Raw genomic sequence first — 24,175 nt, forward strand, 5'->3', positions numbered from 1 at the left:
AAAACTCAAGTTTGTCCTGCTTAAGACAAGAGGGTCTGCAAGATCAGTGAGGTGTCTGTTTACACCTCCTGTTGCACTCTATGGAGAGGTAAGAGCATTGAGGAGCAGAATGCGAAAATACTGGGATACTCCAAAAGATTGTGCTGAGCTTTCTAACAAGTCTTTTTCCTCAACTCAGAGCTGCATTGACAGCTATGCAACTGAGTACTTCTGTAAGATTTCCTCCATTCCACTATGTGCTAACTAAGGGATGGAGAGGAAGAATCCAACCACATGTGTTCCCATGTGTGTGGGAAACATTACGAGCTAGTCTCTTGCTCAGTCAATTGCACGTCAGAGAATGAGCCTAGAGAGAGGATGGGGCTGGTGGACAAGGTTCTTCTAGTTCCTTTCACGTCGACATCGTACATGAGCATGGCAATTATTTTAAAAATAATTAACAAAATTGTGTCATACCAGAGATTTATACAACCATAAAATTATATGTGTAGGTTAGTTTTAAGACATTGAATTGGAGTAATAATTCAAAATAAAATTCTGAATAAAGATTCTCACCAACCAAACGAATATGCTTGTGAGCTAAAAGCAGTCTCTTTCATGTAGATGCGCAGTCGCGAGGTAAACTATTGCCTTAAATTACAGTTAACTACAAATGTGTCAAAAGAGCCCATACCATATCAAATAGTCTTTCTGCCGTCCATGTAATCATGCTGACTTTTTTCACTGGTTTTTGGGTAGAAGTCTAGGACCTGATGACTATGATCTCTGTGTTTTGTGTCCGGGGCAGATGGCGATCTGGCTGCTCTGCCAGATGTACAGGAGGAGTCAGGCTCCCAGGTCATGCACTTCTCCACTGTTTTGACTGTCAGATTGATAATACCATTTATCCCCCTAGGTTTTTTTGTTTCTTTAAATGTAGATACGATTTCTATTGCTTTTATGATTTTTTTTATAGTTTGTTATTTAGTAAATTATACTTTGAATCTTAAATTTTTAGACTATATAGGGCACATGTGTTTCTTCTGTATTCAGGATGCAGTAGAGTTTCACTTGTATTGGACAATCATTTGGTTCAAGGAAGACATTTTCATTATATTTTCATAATATCCTGTTTCTTAAAGTGGTTGCTCCTTTTAGAAGATCCCGCTCCCCGGGTGCAGTTTATTACTAATTAAAAAAACAAACATACTTACTTGCATTGTCTGGGTTTAGCGCTGTGCCTCCCATTCTGCTCCCATCGTCTGATACTGGCAGCAGCGCTGACATCATGCTGACAGCACTGCAGCCAATCACTGAGCTCAGCGGCTTTTTCTGAGTTGCCGTAACGCCCCTATCAGTGATTGGCTGTTGATGTAACCTCAGCGCTGCACTCATCCTCAGACACTAGGGGCAGCAGCGGACACTCAGTGGTTGTGCAGGACAATGAGTGAAGTGCAGTTTGGTTTTTATAATGCCCTGCACCCAGTGATAGGGATTTTCTGAATGGGGACAACCTTTTTAAGAAACCTAAGAAATATTTCTTAGCACCTAAAAACATTTGTTATATCTAGTGAAACTAAGCAACAAAATCATGTCTTGTTCAGCATACTGTGAAAATAATAACAAAATAACTCCCCTGCTGATAAGATCATCGACCAGAGCCCTGCCGACGTCTTCCTACCTGCTGACGGTCATATGTTCGTCACACTGCAACAATAATGTTGCACTGCAAAAAAGGCATCAGGGATGTTGGCAGGTAGAGGAGGTTCGGGGGTTTCTGGTCTAACAATCACGGATCACCAACGTAGCTGCTGGAGCAGTGTCTTGTAAATTATTATTATTATTGTAGCTCTGTTTACAATAGTACAATAATCTTGAACAAAACAAATCACCGACTGGTACATGAGAACCCCAGTAGGGCTCACAGTCAATCTTTTTGCTCAACTCTGTTATTTATTAATGAAGTTTCACAGGCTTAATTTTTTTTAATATTCATAATTAGGGTGTCCGTACACATACCCCCTCCCACCCTAATTTTTCCCACTTTTTCGGAGGTGGTAAAAAATTGCATGAACAGAAAGTGATAGGTGGCTAATTTCTTGCACTTCCTCGCGTTGCTCAAAACTTTTGCAATTTTTCAAAGCTTTTTACGCCAGTTTTCTGACGTGTTAAAACTTTGGTGAATCAATCTTAAAGGGAACCTGTCACCACGTTTTTGGAAGATGGGATAAAAATAGCGTTAAATAGGGGCAGAGGTGGGCGTTACATTAATGTGTTTGTTATGCGTTTATTACCCACCTAAGTTGCCGAAATACCTTTGCAAAGTCTCTGTTTTCGCCTGTCCATCAGGCTGGTCTGGTCAAAAGGGCGTTGTCTTCCCCCAGATTTTGCGTAGTTTTCCGTTGGTGGCGTAGTGGTGTGCGCATGCCCAAGGTCCCGAATCCTCTGCCAGGGGATTTAAAAGAGCGCGCTGTTCGTTATTTCATTGGTGATCGGTGGGCGCGGCCATCTTCCTTTGGCCGCGCGTGCGCAGAAGCGGCGCTCTGCTGGCTGCGGCTTCAGGAAAATGGCCGCGGGATGCCGCGCGTGCGCAGATGGAGATCGCGGCGGCCATTTTCCTGAAGCCGCGGCCAGCAGAGCGCCGCTTCTGCGCACGCGCGGCCAAAGGAAGATGGCCGCGCCCACCGATCACCAGTGAAAACGAACAGCGCGCTCTTTTAAATCCCCTGGCAGAGGATTCGGGACCTTGGGCATGCGCACACCACTACGCCACCAACGGAAAACTACGCAAAATCTGGGGGAAGACAACGCCCTTTTGACCAGACCAGCCTGATTGACAGGCGAAAACGGAGACTTTGCAAAGGTATTTCGGCAACTTAGGTGGGTAATAAACGCATAACAAACACACTAATGTAACGCCCACCTCTGCCCCTATTTAACGCTATTTTTATCCCATCTTCCAAAAACGTGGTGACAGGTTCCCTTTAAGGGACCTTCACACGAAACGACATCGCTAGCGATCCGTGACGTTGCAGCGTCCTCGCTAGCGATATCGTTTAGTTTGACATGCAGCAGCGATCAGGATCCTGCTGTGATGTCGCTGGTCGCTGAATAAAGTCCAGAACTTTATTTGGTCGTCCGATCGCTGTGTATCGTTGTGTTTGAAAGCAAAAGCAACGATACCAGCGATGTTTTACACTGGTAACCAGGGTAAACATCGGGTTACCAAGCGCAGGGCCGCGCTTAGTAACCTGATGTTTACCCTGGTTACCAGCGTAAAAGTAAAAAAAACAAACAGCACATACTTACATGCGTCCCCCGGTGTCCACTTCCTGACACTTACTGAGCGCCGGCCCTAAAGTGAAAGTGAAAGCACAGCGGTGACGTCACCGCTGTGCTGTTAGGGCCGGAGCTCAATCAGTGTCAGGAAGCAGACGCTGGGGGACGCATGTAAGTATGTGCTGTTTGTTTTTTTTACTTTTACGCTGGTAACCAGGGTAAACATCGGGTTACTAAGCGCGGCCCTGCGCTTAGCAACCCGATGTTTACCCTGGTTACCCGGGGACCTCGGCATCGTTGGTCGCTGGAGAGCGGTCTGTGTGACAGTTCTCCAGCGATCAAACAGCGACGCTGCAGCGATCGGCATCGTTGTCGCTATCGCTGCAGCGTCGCTTCGTGTGAAGGTACCTTTAGTTTCAGTGTACTTTGCTAGTCCAAAGCATGCAATTGTGAGCCACATGTCAATAAAATACTTGTTATACAGGCCACTTTCCAGATTTACCATTGTTAACAATTAAAGTGAATCTGTCAGCATGTTTTTACAACCCAAACAGTTTTGTATGCACATGTAGCCCTTTCAAAGACAAATCCAGCAGTACCTTTACATGGTCAGTCCAATCAGCATTTGAATTGATATGCAAACGAGGCTGAAGATCTGTGTTCTCAGTCACTCCAGCTCTATTCCTCATCTAGTGTCACCTCCTATTGCTTGACTGACAAGGCTGTGAGGCAGGAGGGGAAGTTGCTGGGAGGGGAGTAGAGTTGGAGTGACACAGGCTTTGAATCTACCATAGTACTTCATCCTCATTTGCCCTTTCAATATAAACCCTGATTTCTCTGAATTGAAAGAATGGACTGGCCATTCAAAGGTATTACTGGAGTTGTCTTTGAAAGCGCTGCATGCACATATGTATATGTCTGATAACTGTTTTTGTATTTGCAGGACTGCCTGCAGTGCTGTAAATATCTACATATTAACCTGCAGTGACTGTCCAGAGAATTGCACTTATGTCCTTATGAGCAGTAAAATCACCTTCCTTCTTGAACTCCTCATACAGCAGTTGTCGGTAAGTTGACTCTTCTCTTTGGATTGAAGTTCTAATGCTATTGAACTTCTGGTTGCGTTTAAACGTATCAAGACTTCTGCCTCATTTTCTTTTTGGCATTGAAAATATTGTTAATAATCATGGTCCGTACAAGTACCATGTTTCACAGACATCTGAATTTGCAGTAAGAGGAATATTTCAATACAGAATGACCTATTGTTTAAATCAGGTTTTTATGTTAAATGTATTTTATGTAGTCAATATTAACATTTACAAATCTTGCAATTTCCACGCAGGTCATAAAGTCTTATTTCAGACTAAGGGTACCGTCACACATTGAAATTTTCATCGCTGCGACGGCACGATTCGTGACATCGCAGCGTCGTATAATCATCGCTCCAGCGTCGTAGACTGCGGTCACACGTTGCAATCACGGCGCTGGAGCGATGCCGAAGTCCCCGGGTAACCAGGGTAAACATCGGGTAACTAAGCGCAGGGCCGCGCTTAGTAACCCGATGTTTACCCTGGTGACCAGCGTAAACGTAAAAAAACAAACCGTACATACTCACCCGTCGGTGTCCTTCAGGTCCCTTGCCGTCTGCTTCCTGCTCTGAGTGCAGCCGTACAGTGAGAGCAGAGCGCAGCACCGCTGTGATCTGCTCTCACTTTCCGGCCGGCACTCAGAGCAGGAAGCAGACGGCAAGGGACCTGAAGGACACCGACGGGTGAGTATGTACGGTTTGTTTTTTTACGTTTACCCTGGTTACAAGCGAAGACATCGCTGGATCGCTGTCACACACAACGATCCAGCGATGTCAGCGGGTGATCAAGCGACGAAAGAAAGTTCCAAACGATCTGCTACGACGTACGATTCTCAGCAGGGTGTCTGATCGCAGTAGCGTGTCAGACACAGCGATATCGTAACGATATCGCTAGAACGTCACGAATCGTAACGTCGTAGCGATGGAAATTTCAATGTGTGACGGTACCCTTATCCTTCTTATTCTTTACAGAAGATAGGAGCCACTAGTCACAATAGGGGATGGTGACAGCTCACCTTCTCCTCTTCACAATGACTTTTGCCCAGATCAAAGCATGCCTAGAAAACTCTCCTATTTTAGACAATGAGTCAGAGCCAGTGTAGCGCTGCCTATGTCATTGTGGCTGCCGAAAAGAACAGAAAGTGTGAGACCTAGCCTAGTAGCCAGTGTGAAAATTGCACAAATTCCGTTATTTTTATTTATCTTTTTCAATATAGATAGTAAGTAATTGAAGAGAAAAAAAATCTAATAAAAAATGCATTTAAAGGGAACCTGTCACCCCCAAAATCGAAGGTGAGCTAAGCCCACCGGCATCAGGGTTATCTACAGCATTCTGTAATGCTGTAGATAAGCCCCCGATGTAACCTGAAAGATGAGAAAAAGAGGTTAGATTATACTCACCCAGGGGCGGTCCCTCTGCGGTCTGGTCCGGGGCCTCCTTCTCTTCTTGTACGGCGCAGGCGTAGTTTGTCTGCCCTGTTGAGGGCAGAGCAAAGTACTGCAGTGCGCAGGCGCTGGGCCTCTCTGACCTTTCCCGGCGCCTGCGCACTGCAGTACTTTGCTCTGCCCTCAACAGGGAAGACAAAGTACGCCTGCAACGGAGCAGCAGCGTGAATACAAGAAGAGGACGTCATCGTAAGATGGGAGGCTCCGGACTGGACCGCGACACCCATCGGACCGGACCGCCCCTGGGTGAGTATAATCTAACCTCTTTTTCTCATCTTTCAGGTTACATCGGGGGCTTATCTACAGCATTACAGAATGCTGTAGATAACCCTGATGCCGGTGGGCTTAGCTCACCTTCGATTTTGGGGGTGACAGGTTCCCTTTAAATGCATTTTTTATTAGATTTTTTTTCTCTTATGGTGGGCTTATCTACAGCATTCTTCGATTTTGGGGGTGACAGGTTCCCTTTAACATAAAAATCTGATTTTCAAGCAGCACTCCAGCATTTTCTCTTTTTTTTTAATATTGTGTGCTCTAAGGCTAAGTTCACATTAGCGTATTTGTGCGCACCGTATCATTTAAATGCATGCTTACGCTGCATTTTTTATCCGCATCAGCTTACGCATGACGCCAAAAAAAGCTGCGTGTGCATGCGTTTGCGTTATTTATGCCCTGCGTTCGATATTTCCATGGGGAAAATGGGTATGCGGACAATGCTTTTCCTGTAGAATTTCCTTGACACAAGACACACACAATGGGCGTGTCTCATGGGATTTCTATATATAGACCCTGCACAGATGAAAGCCTCATCTTTTGATGCTGTATCCAGCTACAAGATGGATCTTAACGTGGAGAGCTTCAATCTTAATCTTGATTTCTCATTGAAATTGCTGTGGCTTGTGAGAAGGCGTCGTCGTCGCTATTGGCAACACCCCATCGTTGAACACTGAGAGAGCCGTGGAGCCTACCACTCGTTGTACACCGAGCTTCTTAAAAACACTAAGTTTTTTGACTACACTAGGATGTCGGAACAGAGCTTCAATGACTTGCTGCTACGTGTCCGAGGATCCATCACCAGGCAGGACACACAACTACTTCAAGCAATTCCTGCTGAGGAACGTCTCTTGGTGACCCTGAGGTACGTAATTTTGAAAAAGAAACACATGTAATTAGTATTATTGTTATAAAAGCCATGTACTGATCTTTTTTTGTCCATTTTCTGTTTGGCAGATTCCTGGCTACCGGAGAGACCTTAAGATCTCTACATTTTCAATTCCGGATTGGAGTGTCCACCCCTTCTGGGATAGTTGCAGTCACCTGCCGTACTTTGTGACTTCCTGCGTGAATAATTCCTCCCCAACCCACAACTGAACTCTGGCTGGAAAATGCTGCAAAATTCAAGGACATTTGTAATTTTCCAAACTGTTTGGGCGCTGTGGACGACAAACATATTCGGATTATGAAACCTGCTAGAAGTGGATCCAAGTATTTAAATTACAAAAAATATTTTTCGATTGCCCTCATGGAGATTGCAGATTCTGACTGTCGATTTGTTGACGTTGGCTCAATTGGACGAGGAAATGACTCTCAGACTTTCAAAGACTCTGACATGGGCCAGCGTTTGTATGGTGATAATTTCAATTTTCCAACACCACATCCTCTTCCGAACACTGATGGGCCGCTAATGCCGTTTGTGTTGTTGGGGATGAGGCGTTTCAAATGTGTGCCAACCTCATAAAACCATACTCAAGTCAGGACTTGAATCACACCAAAAAGATTTACAACTACAGACTGACAAGGGCACGAAGAACTGTGGAGTGTGCCTTTGGTTTGCTGGCATCTAAGTGGCGCATTTTGGGAACAGCCATCTATCTAAAAACTGAGACAATTGATGAGGTTGTCAAAGCGTGTGTTGTTCTGCTCATTTACATCCTGGCAAAAGAGCGACACCACTTGAGGAACCTGTTATTAGGACATTGCGGGATTACAAAGATCACCCTCTGAGGACTACAGTGGAAGTTCTCCAAATGAGGGATAACTTTGCTGCTTACTTTGTTTCTGATATTGGACGTGTGACATAGCAAGATGAAATGGTTTAATCCGCTTGTAAATGTACCTGTATTGTTTGCTGACTTTAATAATAACACCTCCACTATAACACCCGTGATACAATACACACATGTGTGCGTTTTCAAATAAAGAGATAAACACAGTGATTGTGAAAACAAAAGATTTTTTATTAACAAAAATAAAAACAATTTTTAGTTTAACAAACATTAATTTGAAAACAATAAATAAAAATGGGGTTTAGGTTCGGGGTCTGTTCGATGGTGTGACATTGTGGACCAGGGGGATGTCGGGCTGGGATGATTGGGTAGGAGTGGATGAGGGAGTGGTTACAGGGAAACTGGCAACAAAATGGATGATTGGGTCATTGAGGGAAGAAGACCCATTAAGAATGGAAAATAAATTGGAAGGGATAGACACAAGGGAAGGTGTAGACAGATTGGATAACAGAGACACATTGGGAGGTGAGGGTTGAGGTGGTGGGTAATTTTTTTTGCCAAGCTTTCTTCTCCCTGGAATTTGTTTTTGGTGTGTACAGGGCGCCTTTTTTTTTTTTTTTGCTGCTCCCTCAGCGTTTTTTTCTTTTTTGTTCAGGGGTTGCTGCACTCGGCGGCGTGGTGGAAGCAGCATGCTGCAGTGGTGCTACACTTGGCTGTGTGGTGGGAGCTGCATGCTGCAGGGGTATTGCACTCGGCTGTGTGGTGGGAGCTGCATGGGGTGCTGCACTCGGCTGCGTGGTGGGAGCTGCATGCTGCAGGGGAGCTGCATGCTGCAGGGGTGCTGCATTCGGCTGCGTGGTGGGAGCTGCAGGGGTGCTGCACTCGGCTGTGTGGTGGGACCTGCATGCTGCAGGGGTGCTGCAGTCGGCTGTGTGGTGTAGCTGGGAACTGTAGGAACTGCCGTAATGTCCAGCGGTGGTGGTGGAGGATAGATCACTTGTGTTGAAGACAGTTGTTGATATCGGGTCATTCCATGTCAAGTGAACCAATGATTTTTACCACTATATTTTTAATTCTTTTGAGATTTTGTTATTTGGTAATAGTGTGTCAGAGAATGCAAAATGTGAAGAAAAAAAAATTCTAGATATTTTTTTTTTATTGATTTTCAAAGTTCGGAAAAAGTGCGAATTTCGGTGTTGCCTGCCTTTACATTTCTCCCCATAACTCAGGCTAGAAAAGAGATAGAGAAACAAAATAAACACCATTCTACTCAGAACTGTACAGGCTGTCACAAGAGTATCTTTAATAATATTTTACCTATGCGAACGCAAGGCCAAAACTTTAAAACGCATTTCCGAAAAAAAACGTTTAATTAAAAAATTTCAAAAACAGCACATGTCCCTGTTATGCTCCTAGCCACATCTGTACCAAAATACAAGCTGGGATCGTGATGGGATCATATTTTAAAAAATAAAACTATTACAGTGTCAGTTCAAAAATCTTGATTTCAGGTCTGTTCAGTCTGTCGTGTAGAAGTGTGGGGTCCATATTTACCAAATAATCCATGATTGCTAGATATTCCTGTATTATTTTATTATGTTAGAGCTTAGAAGCAGGAGAGGACAGAGGAGAAAGCTTTGTTAGGGCCCAACCTGAGATTGAACAGGGGTAGACAGTGACTGCAGAGCAGATGACAGGCCGGCAGCTCGGGCCTCCACAGACCGTATTCGCAACAAATCTGAACACCCAGACAACTCCTCAAATGGAGGGAGAAAAATATTCTTAACATCCAGTTCATGTATTGTACAAACCAGGACTATGAAGAGGAGGAGGAGAGTTTGTTATATTGGTTACAGGAAGCAGAACCCATCGCAGGGACTCAGCAATACCGGACTGTCATCTGTAGTGGAAATAAAGACAGTGACGTCCATGAAGTGGTAGAAGGCGGCACAAGATCGGCTGTGGATGACACTACTGGTTACGTGACCTGTGAATATGATCGGCGCTGGTGGCTACTGGACTCTCCAAAGATTGTGAAAATGAAGAGGTAGAAAGGACTTTTCTGCACCTTCTGGTCCAGCGCCGTCCTTTGTGTATCCAAGAAAATCAGACATTGTAAAAGTGAACAAAAAACAGATATTAACTCAGGTGGAGCCGAGCACCATGACAGCCGCATATGCTTTGACACAAAAGGAAACGGCCATTACTAGTAAGCGCTTACGGACAAGATTACATTTCAGCCACTAGAAGGGACACATTGATGATAGAAGGCCAGTGTAACAACCTACCATTAATTGTTTGATTAGTTCATATTTTATAGTACGAGGATTTAACTACTGGACTATTCTTCTTAAACACTTCAGAAATGACATGTTTAGTGATATAGTAGAAAAAAAATTGTTCCATGTATAAATACTTGGTAAAAATATTGGTTCTTTTAATCTTGTTTTTAACATATAATTAGAATCAGACTGTATTTAGAAAATCACACTTGAGGATATGATCACGTTTTTTCTTTTGGCTTGTTCAATGAATTCAGGTTGAAAATGCTGAGCAAGTTGTGTTATGATGATTAAGATGTATTTATTCTGGCACGCTTTGGTATTTGTTTTTTGCGTTTCTTTATTGTTACATATAAATGTTGAATGCAATAAGTTGTAATTTGAAAAGAAAAAAGGAAGAAACTCACACAAACATAAAATCAGATGATTCAAGGCTTAAAAAAAATACAAATTTGATAGATCCCAAGTTGAATCCCTGTACAAATATAAACAAGGACACAAGTAACACACATGCATGTTTTCACAATTTTAAAACATACGTTTTATTCAGAATTGCGCATCAAAATGTTTAATTTGATTTCACCAAAACAAAATATAAAGAAACATAGTCTTGTGACATATCAAATGAAAGCCGGTACCGTTCTGAGAAAAATGATGCCTCTCCCACCTCTATATCTTAATTCTAGCCCGAGATATGATAAAAAATGTAAAGCCATACCAGGCCAAAATCTGCGCTTTTTTAAAACTTTAAAAATCTGTAAAAAATTAACTGATGAAGAAAAAAATTCTAAACTTTTAATTTGTAACTAACTAAAGTTGTACTTCATAAAAACAAAAAATAAAAAAAATCTAAAGACGTCAGGTAAAAAAAATATTCATATTTGGATCACTTGATATGGAATGACCCTATCCAAGTCCTTGTGGAGCTGACGTATTCTGCCACTGGTGCTGTGCTGGCCCTTGTTGCTGTGTAGGAAGCAAAATGTGTGGCAGCTGGTGATATCTTGACTGCATTTGGGACTGCTGCATGGCCTCTCTGTAAGCAGCCTGACAGGCCTTCATTACATAGAGCTGGAGATAAGGCGGAATGTTTTCCGATACGCCCCGCTCTATTGCGGGAAAAAAATGTTGCGCCGGTCTCTGAAGGTCAGCTTCCAGGCGGTCAAGGCATCTGTGGACTTCCTGGAAAAGTGTGTTCACCTGAGTGAACCCACTATCCAGTCTTTCTACAACCGCCCTCATCCCATCCTGGAAGATCGAGCTTAAGTGACTAAACTCGGGTATGATTGACTTCTCCAAGGCCCTCTGCTGCTGGCAAGAAGACCCAACAAAACCAGTGGCAGAGGGCTGGGAGAGGGGAAAACCTGATGGACTGTCTGCCTGTTCCCCAGCCTGTGAAGCCTGCCTGGTTGCTTCATCGCTGGTGGATGATTAAGACTGTTCGTTGGCTGGTCGATGAGGGGCCACTCCAACTGAGGACGATCCAGCTTGTGTTGTGCTGCTCCAGGTTCTGTGTGGAAAATAAATGAAAAAATTACATAAATACTTTATACAATAGTAAGACGACACAAAAGATACTCCGTTCGCTGAGCAACCAACCGCAGGCCTCAGAAAAAACAGCATACGATGGTATTTATATTTTGTGAGCTTTGGAGCAGCACCACTTCGAACCAGAATCTCCACTCTTACATCCTTATTGAAGCGATCCTTCATCGAACTCCAACGGACTTTTACTCTCTTCACTGTGAAGGGGGAAGAAACATTTTTTTTAAATAAATTGTAAAAAAAAAAGGCACCTACATTTACAGGAAAACAGACGCTTCAGACCACATTGCAATGCTTACGAAAATCCTTTCTGTCTTATGGGGTGGCATGGTCCCAATCCGCCAACAGCAATCTGGCCACTTCTTCCCAGAGTCATCGAATCAATCCTGAGTCAGAATGCTGACGATCACGGGTGTCCCACAACGCTACTCGCTCTTGCCCAAGAGGAACGAGTTTGTCATTGTGAATCTCGAGTTTACCTTTCTCACGTTGTGGAACCTCTATAGATCAAATAAAATTAAAAAAATATATATGGCATATAGTTTTAAAGATACAAAACTGAAAACAAATTCATTTGCAACTCTGATAATGAAAAGACTACTTACATGCAGTCTTTCCTCAGGAACTTGAGCACGACAACCCTGGGAAGATTGATTTCCACTCGACTGCTCCTGCTCTTCCGCACTGGAAGGATCCTGTAAAGAAAATACATCATTTACCACATGTGTAGTATTGACAGTCAATACATACCAATCAGTAAATCAAATGTGATTACATAATCAGTGTCATGTCCACTCTTGGAAGCAGAGTCTTCACTGGAGGACATGTTGGAATAGCAGGCAGCAGTCAAGTGACACACTACAGAAAAGAACAGATAAAAGAAATTGAAGTTGTTAAAAGAGCCAACAACAATGTAGCCAAAAAAAATTTAAAAAAGCCAAAATTAAAAACACAATGGACGCCATACTTACATTACAGGCAGTAGTCCAACGGCACAGCAGTCAGGCAGCGCAGCACCATGACAGCAGCACAGCACCGGGACAGCAGCACAACATCGGGACAGCAACGCAGCATCGGGACAGCAGCACAACACCGTGACAGCAGCACAGCACCAGGACAGCAGCACTACACCGTGACAGCAGCACAGGACCGGGACAGCAGCACAACACCGTAACAGCAGCACAGCACCAGGACAGCAGCACCGCACCAGGACAGCAGCACTACACCAGGACAGCAGCACAGGACCAGGACTGCAGCACAACACCGTGACAGCGGCACAGCACCAGGATAGCAGCACTACACCGGGACAGCAGCACAACATCGGGACGGCAGCACAACACAGTCTACAAGGAAAAAAAGCAAAACATAAGACACTAAGTGATGAAGAGTGTGAAACTGGGCAGAGTGTGAGACTGGGCAGAGCAACAGTAATATAAAAGTACAGACACTCATACTTGCATTAAGTAGCAGCTGAGAGGGCCAGAACCACACCAATGGACACGAGAAATACGGGACAGGAGCAATCCAAGACAGTCTACAAGGAACAAAAAGCAAAACATAAGTACAGAGTACAGACTGCAGTGAGAGAGACAGACAGACGTTTTCAAAGCTTCTATACTTACATACAGAGTCTTGAGAGTACTGGACTTCCAGTATCCACAACCCCTTTTATACAGCTGGGAATTTGGAGGTGGTGAAATCATTTCCTGGACATGCACAGTCTAAGTACGCAAGCGCATCGAATGCATGCGTATTCATGTCCTTGCGTACCAATGCGTCCCCATAGACAGTGATACGTTGTTTTGACGCACTCATGCCTGCGCATATTTGACACAACAAAAAATGCAACATGTTGCATTCGGCGGGCACGGCAAAAACAACGCATGCAGACGGATCCACATCCAAACTGATGCAAACGCATGTCCCCGCATACACAATGTTAGGCTGGTTTCACACTTGCATTTTTGTCCGCTGCGTTTTAGCGCTAAAAAACGCAAGCGTTTTTTTTCTATACTTAACATTAAAAACGCATGCGTTTTTTAGCGTGCGTTTTGACGCGTTTTCGGCAACGCATGCGTTTTTTTGACGCATGCGTTCATTTGCAGAAATGCAACCTGTAGTAATTTCTAGCGGCGCTTTTTTGCCGCAAAAAAACGCATGCGTTTATTCGCGGCAAAAAAATGTATTGCTGTCTATGTAAACGCATGCGTTTTAAGCACATGCGTTTGCTTGCGTTAAAAACGCATGCGTTTTTATAGAAAAACACAAGAAAAAACAAGAAAACCCTAACCCTAAACACAAGAAAAAACAAGAAAACCCTAACCCTAACCCTGACAAGCCACCCCCACCATCAAGGTGATAAAGGGATCCAAACCCTACCCCTAACCCTATATGACAGTCAATACTCTACGAGTTTATATTTTTAGTACTCTATAGCAATACCGTATATCTTGGGGTGTCCACATTGAACAAAGCTTTTTATTAGAAGAATGTCCTGGTCACCAGGTCAACATCATAGCCAATTTCTATGGATCCCTAGGGGTAGGGGTAGGGTTAGGATCCCTTTATCACCTTGATGGTGGGGGTTGGCTTGTCAGGGGTAGGGTTAGGATCCCTTTATCACCTTGATGGTGGGGGTTGGCTTGTCAGGGTTAGGGTTTGGATCCCTTTATCACCTTGATGGTGGGGGTTGGCTTGTCAGGGTTAGGGGTAGGGTTAGGGTTAGGATCCCTTTATCACCTTGATGGTGGGGGTTGGCTTGTCAGGGTTAGGGGTAGGGTTAGGGTTTGGATCCCTTTATCACCTTGATGGTGGGGGGTGGCTTGTCAGGGTTAGGGTTAGGGTTTGGATCCCTTTATCACCTTGATGGTGGGGGGTGGCTTCTCAGGGTTAGGGTTAGGGTTTGGATCCCTTTATCACCTTGATGGTGGGGGGTGGCTTGTCAGGGTTAGGGTTAAGGTACCTTCACACGAAACGACATCGCTAGTGATCCGTGACGTTGCAGCGTCCTCGCTAGCGATATCGTTTCGTTTGACACGCGGCAGCGATCAGGATCCTGCTGTGATGTCGCTGGTCGCTGAATAAAGTCCAGAACTTTATTTGGTCGTCCGATCGCTGTGTATCGTTGTGTTTGAAAGCAAAAGCAACGATACCAGCGATGTTTTACACTGGTAACCAGGGTAAACATCGGGTTACCAAGCGCAGGGCCGCGCTTAGTAACCCGATGTTTACCCTGGTTACCAGCGTAAAAGTAAAAAAAACAAACAGTACTGAGCGCGGGCCCTAAAGTGAAAGTGAAAGCTGTGCTGTTAGGGCCGGAGCTCAGTCAGTGTCAGGAAGCAGACGCTGGAGGACGAGCAGGTGAGCATGTACTGTTTGTTTTTTTTACTTTTACGCTGGTAACCAGGGTAAACATCGGGTTACTAAGCGCGGCCCTGCGCTTAGCAACCCGATGTTTACCCTGGTTACCCGGGGACCTCGGCATCGTTGGTCGCTGGAGAGCGGTCTGTGTGACAGCTCTCCAGCGATCAAACAGCGATGCTGCAGCGATCGGCATCGTTGTCGCTATCGCTGCAGCGTCGCTTCGTGTGAAGGTACCTTTAGGGTTTGGATCCCTTTATCACCTTGATGGTGGGGGGTGGCTTATCAGTGACCTGGTGACCAGGACATTCTTCTAATAAAAAGCTACCCCTATCCCTAACCCTAGGGATCCTAACCCTATCCATAACCCTAATCCTAGCTATTTCTGTTTATAGTCCAGCGATCAAACAGCGACGCTGCAGCGATCGGCATCGTTGTTGCTATCGCTGCAGCGTCGCTTCGTGTGAAGGTACCTTTAGGGTTTGGATCCCTTTATCACCTTGATGGTGGGGGGTGGCTTATCAGTGACCTGGTGACCAGGACATTCTTCTAATAAAAAGCTACCCCTATCCCTAACCCTAGGGATCCTAACCCTATCCATAACTCTAATCCTAGCTATTTCTGTTTATAGTGGGTTTTAAAAAACACAAACGCTGGAAAAAACGCATGTAATCGCGGCAAAATGCCACGTTTTTTTTTCTGCATGCAAAAACGCATGCGTCTAAAAAAACGCGGCGTTTTGCCGCGTTTACATGCGTTTTTTCACCACATGCGTTTTATTTAAAAACGCTGCAGATTAAAACGCAAGTGTGAAACCAGCCTTAAAGATAGGTATGCAAGACACATGCAGATCTGTACGCAGGCATACACTGCGCACAGATACGCTAATGTGACCCCGGCCTAAGTCTTATATTTGCCAGCCGGCATCTTCTACTGTTATAGGCACCCCTTCGGTTGGTCTCCATTAGTTTCTGACTTAGGCTACTTTCACACTAGCGTCGTGCACTGCACGTCGCTATGCGTCGTTTTGTAGAAAAAACGCATCCTGCAAAAGTGCTTGCAGGATGCGTTTTTTCTCCATAGACTTGCGTTAGCGACGCATTGACACACGTCGCAACCGTCGTGCGACGGTTGCGTCGTGTTGCGTCGGTCCGTCGCCACCAAAAAACGTTGCATGTAACGTTTTTTGGTACGTCGTGTCCAGCATTTCCGGCCCCGCCTCCCCGCACTTCACAATGGGGCAGCGGATGCGTTGAAAAACTGCATCCGCTGCCCCCGTTGTGCGGCACTTGCACAGTATGCGTCGGTGCATCGCAACGTCGCATTGCGACGTGCGTCGTACGACGCTAGTGTGAAAGTAGCCTTACACTGAGAACTTACACTGAGAGTTCAACCGCTAGATCTGACTTCCGATCAGTCACAAGATGGCGGCAAACAATAGATTTCTGGTGACTTGCACTGACTGTTGCCAATCTACATTTCTGCCTATCTCTAGCCATTACAGATTTACTGCCTTACATCTATACGCAGCTCTCCCACTGCATCCATAAATCAGTTAGCATAGATTTTTAGCTTTTTAAGTTGGCTAAATTGCGTCTTCCCTTATTTATTAGTATGTTTGTGTCCTGTTCTCTGTGTATTTTACTTTTGGGACTAGTGGTTCTTTTTCAGTCTTCAGTACTTTTTTTGGTATGTTCTTCCTTTGCTACCAGCTTTGGCAGTTACAAATTATCATAAAGCTTTAGTCTCTTGTTTTTTAAAATATGTAAAATTGTCACAATTCCTCCTTTAGCAAAGCGATAATGATTATTTCAACTCTTTCAATGCATAGAAACTAGAGAAATTCAGAGTAGTTTGTGGAGCCGATGTCTCCGCAGTAGGGGAGCACACTTAATATTTAATTAAAAATGTCATTTCTAATTCATTCCTACTCAGAATTGTATGATATTTAGTAACTGTGTTCATAAGAAGACTTTGGTGTGCAAATCTGTCCTCGAGCCAAGTCATTCGGTAATTGAAAATCTATGTATGTGACTTAAATAATTTACTCGACTTCTTTTGAATCGGACAAAAATGTGATTGTTTAGGGACATTTAATGGGAGACCTTGTTTGCTTGTCTGTGAAACATTCATTACGTACAATACCTTTAATTTTGCAGTGCAATAACTGTCATTCCATTCTTCAGTCCATCAGTGCATCCATCCGAATATGTATGGTATGCTAAAAGGACAGCGTGTATGGGTCTAGTACTAGACTGCCATGCAATTGTGAAAAAGTTATGAAATTTAATAATGTAATTGTTACTTACTAGTGATGAGAGTGTGTGCCCGGATAAGGTGTTATAGGATAAGGTGTTATCTGAGCATGCTCTTGTGCTAATAGAGTATCTTCGGCGTGCTCAGAGCACCAGACCATGCTCAGATAACACCTTATCCCAGCACGCCTGCTCATCACTATTACTTAAATATTTTACTTTATTCCCATCTTTAAAAAGCTTCCCATGAAGTAAGATAAATATCAGCCATTTACTGTTTTCCACAACTTTTGCTGTTAGACAACCGTCAGCTACTACAAAATCTCATATCTGTGACTCTCCTTAGGGCAAATCCATATATAGTGGGTTCAGTATTTCTGTTGTTTACCCAATATTGAGACAAAGCATAGCAATTCTGCCAACCTCAACCTTAGGGTGCATCCACACAATGGATGCGCTGTTGAAAACTTTCATATCAGCAGTGGACCAGACAGAAATTGCTCTTTTAGCAATCTAAGCAAGTATCCGCACCTGCAAAGTTCGCTATGTAGCCACATGTAATTCAAAGAGCAATCCGCAGCATTAGATTTAGTTTGCCAATTTATTTTTTCTCATTCAATTAAATTGGGATAATCCGAAACATATTTTTGCTCATTCCACATGAGAAATGTATATTAAAGGGAATCTGTCGCCCCATTTTTGGCCTATAAGCTGCCGCCACCGGCATCAGGGGCTTATCTACAGCATTCTGTAATGCTGTAGATAAGCCCCCAATGTATCCTGAAAGATAAGAAATACAAGTTAGATTATACTCGCCTGGGGGGCGGTCCGGTCCGATGGGCGTTACTATGCGGGTCCAGCGCCTCTCATCTTCATGCGATGTCGTCCTCTTCTTTGCTTCCTGTCGCGGCTCCGGCGCAAAGTACTACAGTGCACAGGCGCGGGCCTGTCTGACCTTTCCCAGCACCTGCGCACTGCAGTACTTTGCTCTGCCCTCAACAGGGAAGATAAAGTACATCTGCGCCAGAGCCGCGGCAGGAAGCAAAGAAGAGGACGACATCGCATGAAGATGGGAGGCACTGGACCGCCCCTGGGTGAGTATAATCTAACGTCTTTTTATTATCTTTCAGGTTACATCGGGGGCTTATCTACAGCATTACAGAATGTTGTAGATAAATTCCTGATGGCGGTGGCCACAGCTTATAAGCCAAAAATGGGGTGACAGATTCCCTTTAATAAATCTGTACTGCTGGTCAATTTTCATGAAAACTTTCTGCAGTATTTGGATGAGATCTGGAAAAATATTCTGCTATGGAAGGTCAACAGTATTTCTTTTTTGGGTAAATTCACCCAAAGGGGTATGTCCACAAGGGTCGGACCCACACTGCAAATTTTCTAAGGTTGTGGAGGAAAAAATTTGCAGCATAAATGGACCGTCACTGTGGTTTTCATATTCACAGCCTGCCTAATAATGTTGCCAGTTTGCACAACAAATTTCATTCTATGTGTGATAAATCTGCATTTCCACTGAGAAATCGCGTCTGTTACAATACAGATTTTAGCTATGAAAATGTCTGTGGATGTCCCCTCGAAGTAACCTCTACGGCAACTATGCAACAAAATCCTCATGTAAGAAGACAATTAGATTTTGCTGCAGATTTACTGCTAAAAATTCTATAGCAAATCTGTTGCATGTGCATTCATCCTTATGTCGTTTTAACACATCCATGAAACCTGGACGGACCGTTCTTACACTGGAATACTCGGCCAATGTCTGGATCTCCTGAGCTGAGCTAACTGCTTCATATATGCCTATAAGGTTGTGCCAGGCCTTCTGATGTAAGCACTTCCCATGAACATGGACCGTATGAAACTGGCCTTATCATTTACGCGATCATTCTATAAGGTGTGGTTGATCGGCTCACTTGGCTAAACACGAAGGTAGACACAGGTACACTGTTTCTTTAAATCCTGTGCTGGTTTATTATACATAGGGCATAAACCAACACAAGTGAAAAATAAACACGACCTTTAGAGCAAAACAGGAAAACAAAATAGTATACAGTCGCCAAGATCAGTACACAAAACCACTTCTCTGCAGCTGCCGGCTCCAGACCCACTGAACACTGAATGTTTCTGGAGGCCAATTATTTAAAGCCCAGACCACACCCTGGGATGCAGATAAGGTGGACACCCTCCCACCCGCTCTATGGTTGTGCACAAAAATCCAGCCCTTAAAATGGCCGATTAACCCCTCTCAACCCATAGTGTGCTGGAGCAAACTTCTGGATTTCAAAAGCTAAAGCTAATAAATCTCCTCAGTGAAACGTATCTCCCCTCCAGCACTTTGCCAGTGACTTTGTCACAAAGGGTTTAACCAACTCTCTTTCATTGACCGTTAATTGTTAAATCCTTTTTGTAATAAAACACTTCACTGCCGAAATTCAGTATTCTGCCTTTTCTTTTTCCTTTATATTTGTCTTGTGTAAATCTTAGGATTGAACTGTGTGTATCCCCGACTTTGTTACTCAATTGCTATCTGTTTTCCCAGAATATTCCTGGGACTCATTATTATTTTTATTTTTTTTTTACCAAGGTGCTAATGTGCTGTAAGAAATAAATGTCTCCCTATATATGTTGTAATAAACAAATATATATTTTTTCGATAGGTGAATTAAGTGCTCCTATCTTTTCACTTTTAAAGTTCGATTCCTTCCATCTCTTGCGTTTACTATTGAGAGGAAAATGAGTCAATTTCCTGGGACTTGCAGCCATATTACTGGCAGAGTGCTGCATTGATCTCTCTATTTTTTGTGTGTCGCTATCTGTATGAAAAATCTGTTACCTTCTCTCCTTTATTTTTAATTTTTTAATTATTCCCCTTTATTCTTGCCTTCTAAATACTGCCAGTTTACAACTGTCTCCATCATCCTGCCAAGACAATCTTTAGATTGAATTCATAGAGTTTTCAAAAATACTTAAAATACATGACATTCTTTTTTCAAGAGTTTAAAAAGCTGAAAAACTAGTGTTTGTGAAGGAGATCTAAGATAAGGAATAGCAGTTTAGCATGTCCTCATGGTCTAAACACAATGGACAATATTTATCAATTTGATTAAATTAAAAAACTGATTTACAGTGGAGGGAATTTACTAGATTTAAGGTACCGTCACACTAAGCGACGCTGCAGCGATACAGACAACGATGGCGATCGCTGCAGCGTCGCTGTTTGGTCGCTGGAGAGCTGTCACACAGACCGCTCTCCAGCGACCAACGATGCCGAGGTCCCTGGGTAACCAGGGTAAACATCGGGTTGCTAATCGCAGGACCGCACTTAGTAACCCGATGTTTACCCTGGTTACCAGTGTAAAATGTAAAAAAACAAACACTACATACTCACCTTCGCGTCCCCCGGCGTCCGCTTCCTGACACTGACTGAGCGCCGGCCCTAACAGCAGAGCGGTGACGTCACCGCTGTGCTGTACTTTCACTTACGGCCAGCGCTCATTCAGTGAAGGAAGCGGATGGCGAGGGACGTGTGACAGACATCAGAGGGTGAGTATGTACTATTTGTTTTTTTTACATTTTACACTGGTAACCAGGGTAAACATCGGGTTACTAAGCGCGGCCCTGCGCTTAGTAACCCGATATTTACCCTGGTTACCATTGTAAAACATCGCTGGCATCGTTGCTTTTGCTGTCAAACACAACGATACACGGCGATCTGACGACCAAATAAAGTTCTGAACTTTAATCAACGACCAGCGATATCACAGCAGGATCCTGATCGCTGCTGCGTGTCAAACACAGCGATATCGCTAGCCAGGACGCTGCAACGTCACGGATTGCTAGCGATATCGTTTAGTGTGACGGTACCTTTATTTGTGCCCCCCAAAAAGTTTTAATTGGATTGCACCACATTCATTATGTGTTTTAGACCCTTTTTCTAACTCCTTAGACAACAGTTGTAGCTTTGCAGGAAAGAGTGTGGATTTGTCAGAAAAGGCTCATGACATTACATGAGACACAATGTGCCAAAATTGTCCTAAAATATTGGAGTAAATTTCTGTCTCAAAGTGAACCAACTAATAAGTGGTGTAAACTTAGACTTGACAGTCAAACAGCAATTAAGCCCTAAATATGAGTGAATCCGAACTGTAAAGTCTGTGGACTAAAGTTCGGTGAAAGACGACAAACTTCCACGGGTGCTCCTGTCCCTATTAGGCACTATTAAATCTAGGGTATTCTAAGATTAAATACCTACAAATATGGTAAGCAACCAAGTAGATAGTACAAATAGATTACATTTTATTAAAAAATATATAAATGACAGGTTAAAGCAGATCAATCACACTGAATAAAGAAGCGGCAGACACAGCAGGAAGAGACACAAAGATCAGAACACCCCAAGAGAATGAAATTTATTGGGTGTCAAACGGGTGAGAATGAGAACTGTTCAGGGAAGTCAAATAGTTGTGAATAATGACAAGAATACAAACTGATGGAAAATTCTCATAAGTGCAAACATACCATAGGTGACTTGCAATAAGGGGTCTGAGTAGCCCAATAGTTAATAAATGGGAACCTGTCAGCAGGATTGTGCACAGTAACCTACAGACACTGTCCGGTCGGCGCTGTTATACTGAATAAAATGATATCTTGGTTGATGAAATCCGTCTTGTGGCTGTTTCTTAATCTTTATTTTCAGTTTTGTGATAATGATATGCCCGTGTCCTAAGGCGGGGCTGGTGTATGTGGTGCTCTGATTATATATTCATAATGCAGACTGCTGACAGGTCACTGCTCTCAGTGACCTGCCCCCTAGATTACATAATGAGTAACTGTACATACTGAATAAAAAACCGCTTCTGCAGGCAGGTGCCAGCCGTGGCAGAGCATAATCACAAGTTTACTGTGCACTTAATCCCTTTTGCCTATTTAATTGAGCGTGGGAAAAAAAGATTTCCTCCTCCAAGGGCTGTCCCACACGTCCAGATAATTCCGGTACCGGAATAAATCGGTACCGGAGTTATCCGTGTCCGTGTGCCTGGGAACTCACGTAGGCCATACGTGCGGCACACGTGTGCCGCCCGTATGGCGAGTGGGTACCACACGGAGCGTGTGGTACCCACGCGTGTGGTACCCTGCATCGTGCTGAAGCCGCGATTCATATGTTCCCTGCAGCAGCGTTTGCTGCAGAGAAAATATGAATAATAGTGTTTAAAATAAAGATCTATCTGTCCGCAAACGCTGCTGCAGGGAACATATGAATCGCGGCTTCAGCACCATGTGGGGGGGACAGCGCTTACTGTAGCGCTGTCTCCTGCACGCACACGGACCCCAGACGGAGAATGTCCGTGTGAGGTCCGTGTTTTACACGGACCCATTGACTTTAATGGGTCCGTGTAATACGTGCGCTCCCACGAACACTGACATGTCTCCGTGTTTGGCACACGGAGACACGGTCCGCAAAAAATCAATGACATCTGCACAGATGCATTGATTTTTATGGGTCTACATGTGTCAGTGTCTCCGGTACGTGAGGAAACTGTCACCTCACGTACCGGAGCCACTGACGTGTGAAACCGGCCCAAGATGGAGCTGCCTGCGCAATAGCAGCTATCGGCGATCTCCAAGAGCTACTGCGTAGGCACGGGTGGCGCCATCTTGGAGGAGGAGGTTTTTTTTCTTCTCTAGCAAGATGGTGCCGCCTGCGCAATATAAGCTATCAGATCGCTATACACACCTATAGCTGCTACTGCGCAGGCGCCATTTTCAAATTGACTTTTTTTTATTCAATATGTGATGGTATTCATTATGTAAACTAGGGGGCAGGTCAGTGAGGGATCAGTGACCTGTCAGCAGTCTGCATTATGAATATATAATCAGAGCACCACATACACCAGCCCCACCTTAGGGCACAAGAATCTCATTAACACAAAACTGAAAATAAAGATTAAACAACCACAAGACAGATTTCACCAACCCAGGTATCATTTTAATCAGTATAACGGCGCCGACCTGACACTCTGTCGGTTACTATGCATAACCCTGCTGACAGGTTCCCTTTAAAGAATTATGTAGTCGCCATAGAATAAGAATAGTGATCAAAATGAGTGCTTATGATGCAATGGCACCAGTCCCAAAGTGCGTATCGGTCCTAATCTTTAACCCCTAACGAAATGTACAGTTATGCTCATGGTCATTAATAATATGCGGAAAACATATGTTCTAGGCTGAGTAAAACTAGCAGAGTCATTAGTAGAGAAGGATCTAGATGCACTTGCAGATCACAGACTAACAACATGCAGTGTGCAAAAACGGTTTTGGTACTATTCTCTTTTGGTCCAGAGGATGAACAAGTGGAATCATGAGAGAAAGGTTAGCTCTCTATTAGTGGACTGGATCGTGCAATATGGCTGTGCATGTGTCCGTTACCTTTATCATTTCCCATCCCTCGGTTGACCTTGTTGTCTTTTCTTTCAATCGTATTGTTTATATAGCTTTATGTACTATGTGTATAAAAACTCAGCAGCATATTCAGGGCCGAATCATTAAAGGGAACCTGTCACCACTTTTTTGCTCTATCAGCTAAAAATATCATTTAATTGCTTGTCAGGTATGCATTCCACATCTACATTTGAAACCCCCGACACCCCATGCATCACCCATAAAAACCTTTTTAATTTGTCCCTCGCTATATGTTAATCTGTTCAGTCCGGTCCAATGGGTGTTGCCTCTGCTCCCTCACTCCACCCCTCCTCGACTTGCTGTACGTATTCTTCGCTGTGAATCTCCCAGAGCGCGTACAGACTTTGCGCATTGCAATGTGACCCGGCGTGTGCGCAGTATGCTTGCCCAATTGCGGGCAAAGCCGAAAAGCAGTATGGCGCATACGTCAGTACTGCGCCATACTGCTTTTCGGCTTTGCCCGCC

At 44.0% G+C, this 24,175-nt stretch overlaps 1 protein-coding gene across 4 annotated transcripts in view; it reads left to right on the top strand.

Moving 5' to 3' along the window:
• The window catches only part of SCAPER (S-phase cyclin A associated protein in the ER), a 369,596-nt gene that overhangs the window by 266,662 nt on the left and 78,759 nt on the right, over positions 1-24,175 (top strand). For all 4 annotated transcript variants that reach the window (XM_077264248.1, XM_077264247.1, XM_077264249.1 and 1 more), the window contains one exon: positions 4,202-4,325. In XM_077264248.1, the coding sequence (XP_077120363.1) occupies positions 4,202-4,325 (124 nt within the window). The remainder of the gene's footprint in view (positions 1-4,201; positions 4,326-24,175) is intronic.

This window comes from Ranitomeya variabilis, chromosome 5 (assembly GCF_051348905.1).
Source record: "Ranitomeya variabilis isolate aRanVar5 chromosome 5, aRanVar5.hap1, whole genome shotgun sequence".
Taxonomy (NCBI): domain Eukaryota; kingdom Metazoa; phylum Chordata; class Amphibia; order Anura; family Dendrobatidae; genus Ranitomeya; species Ranitomeya variabilis.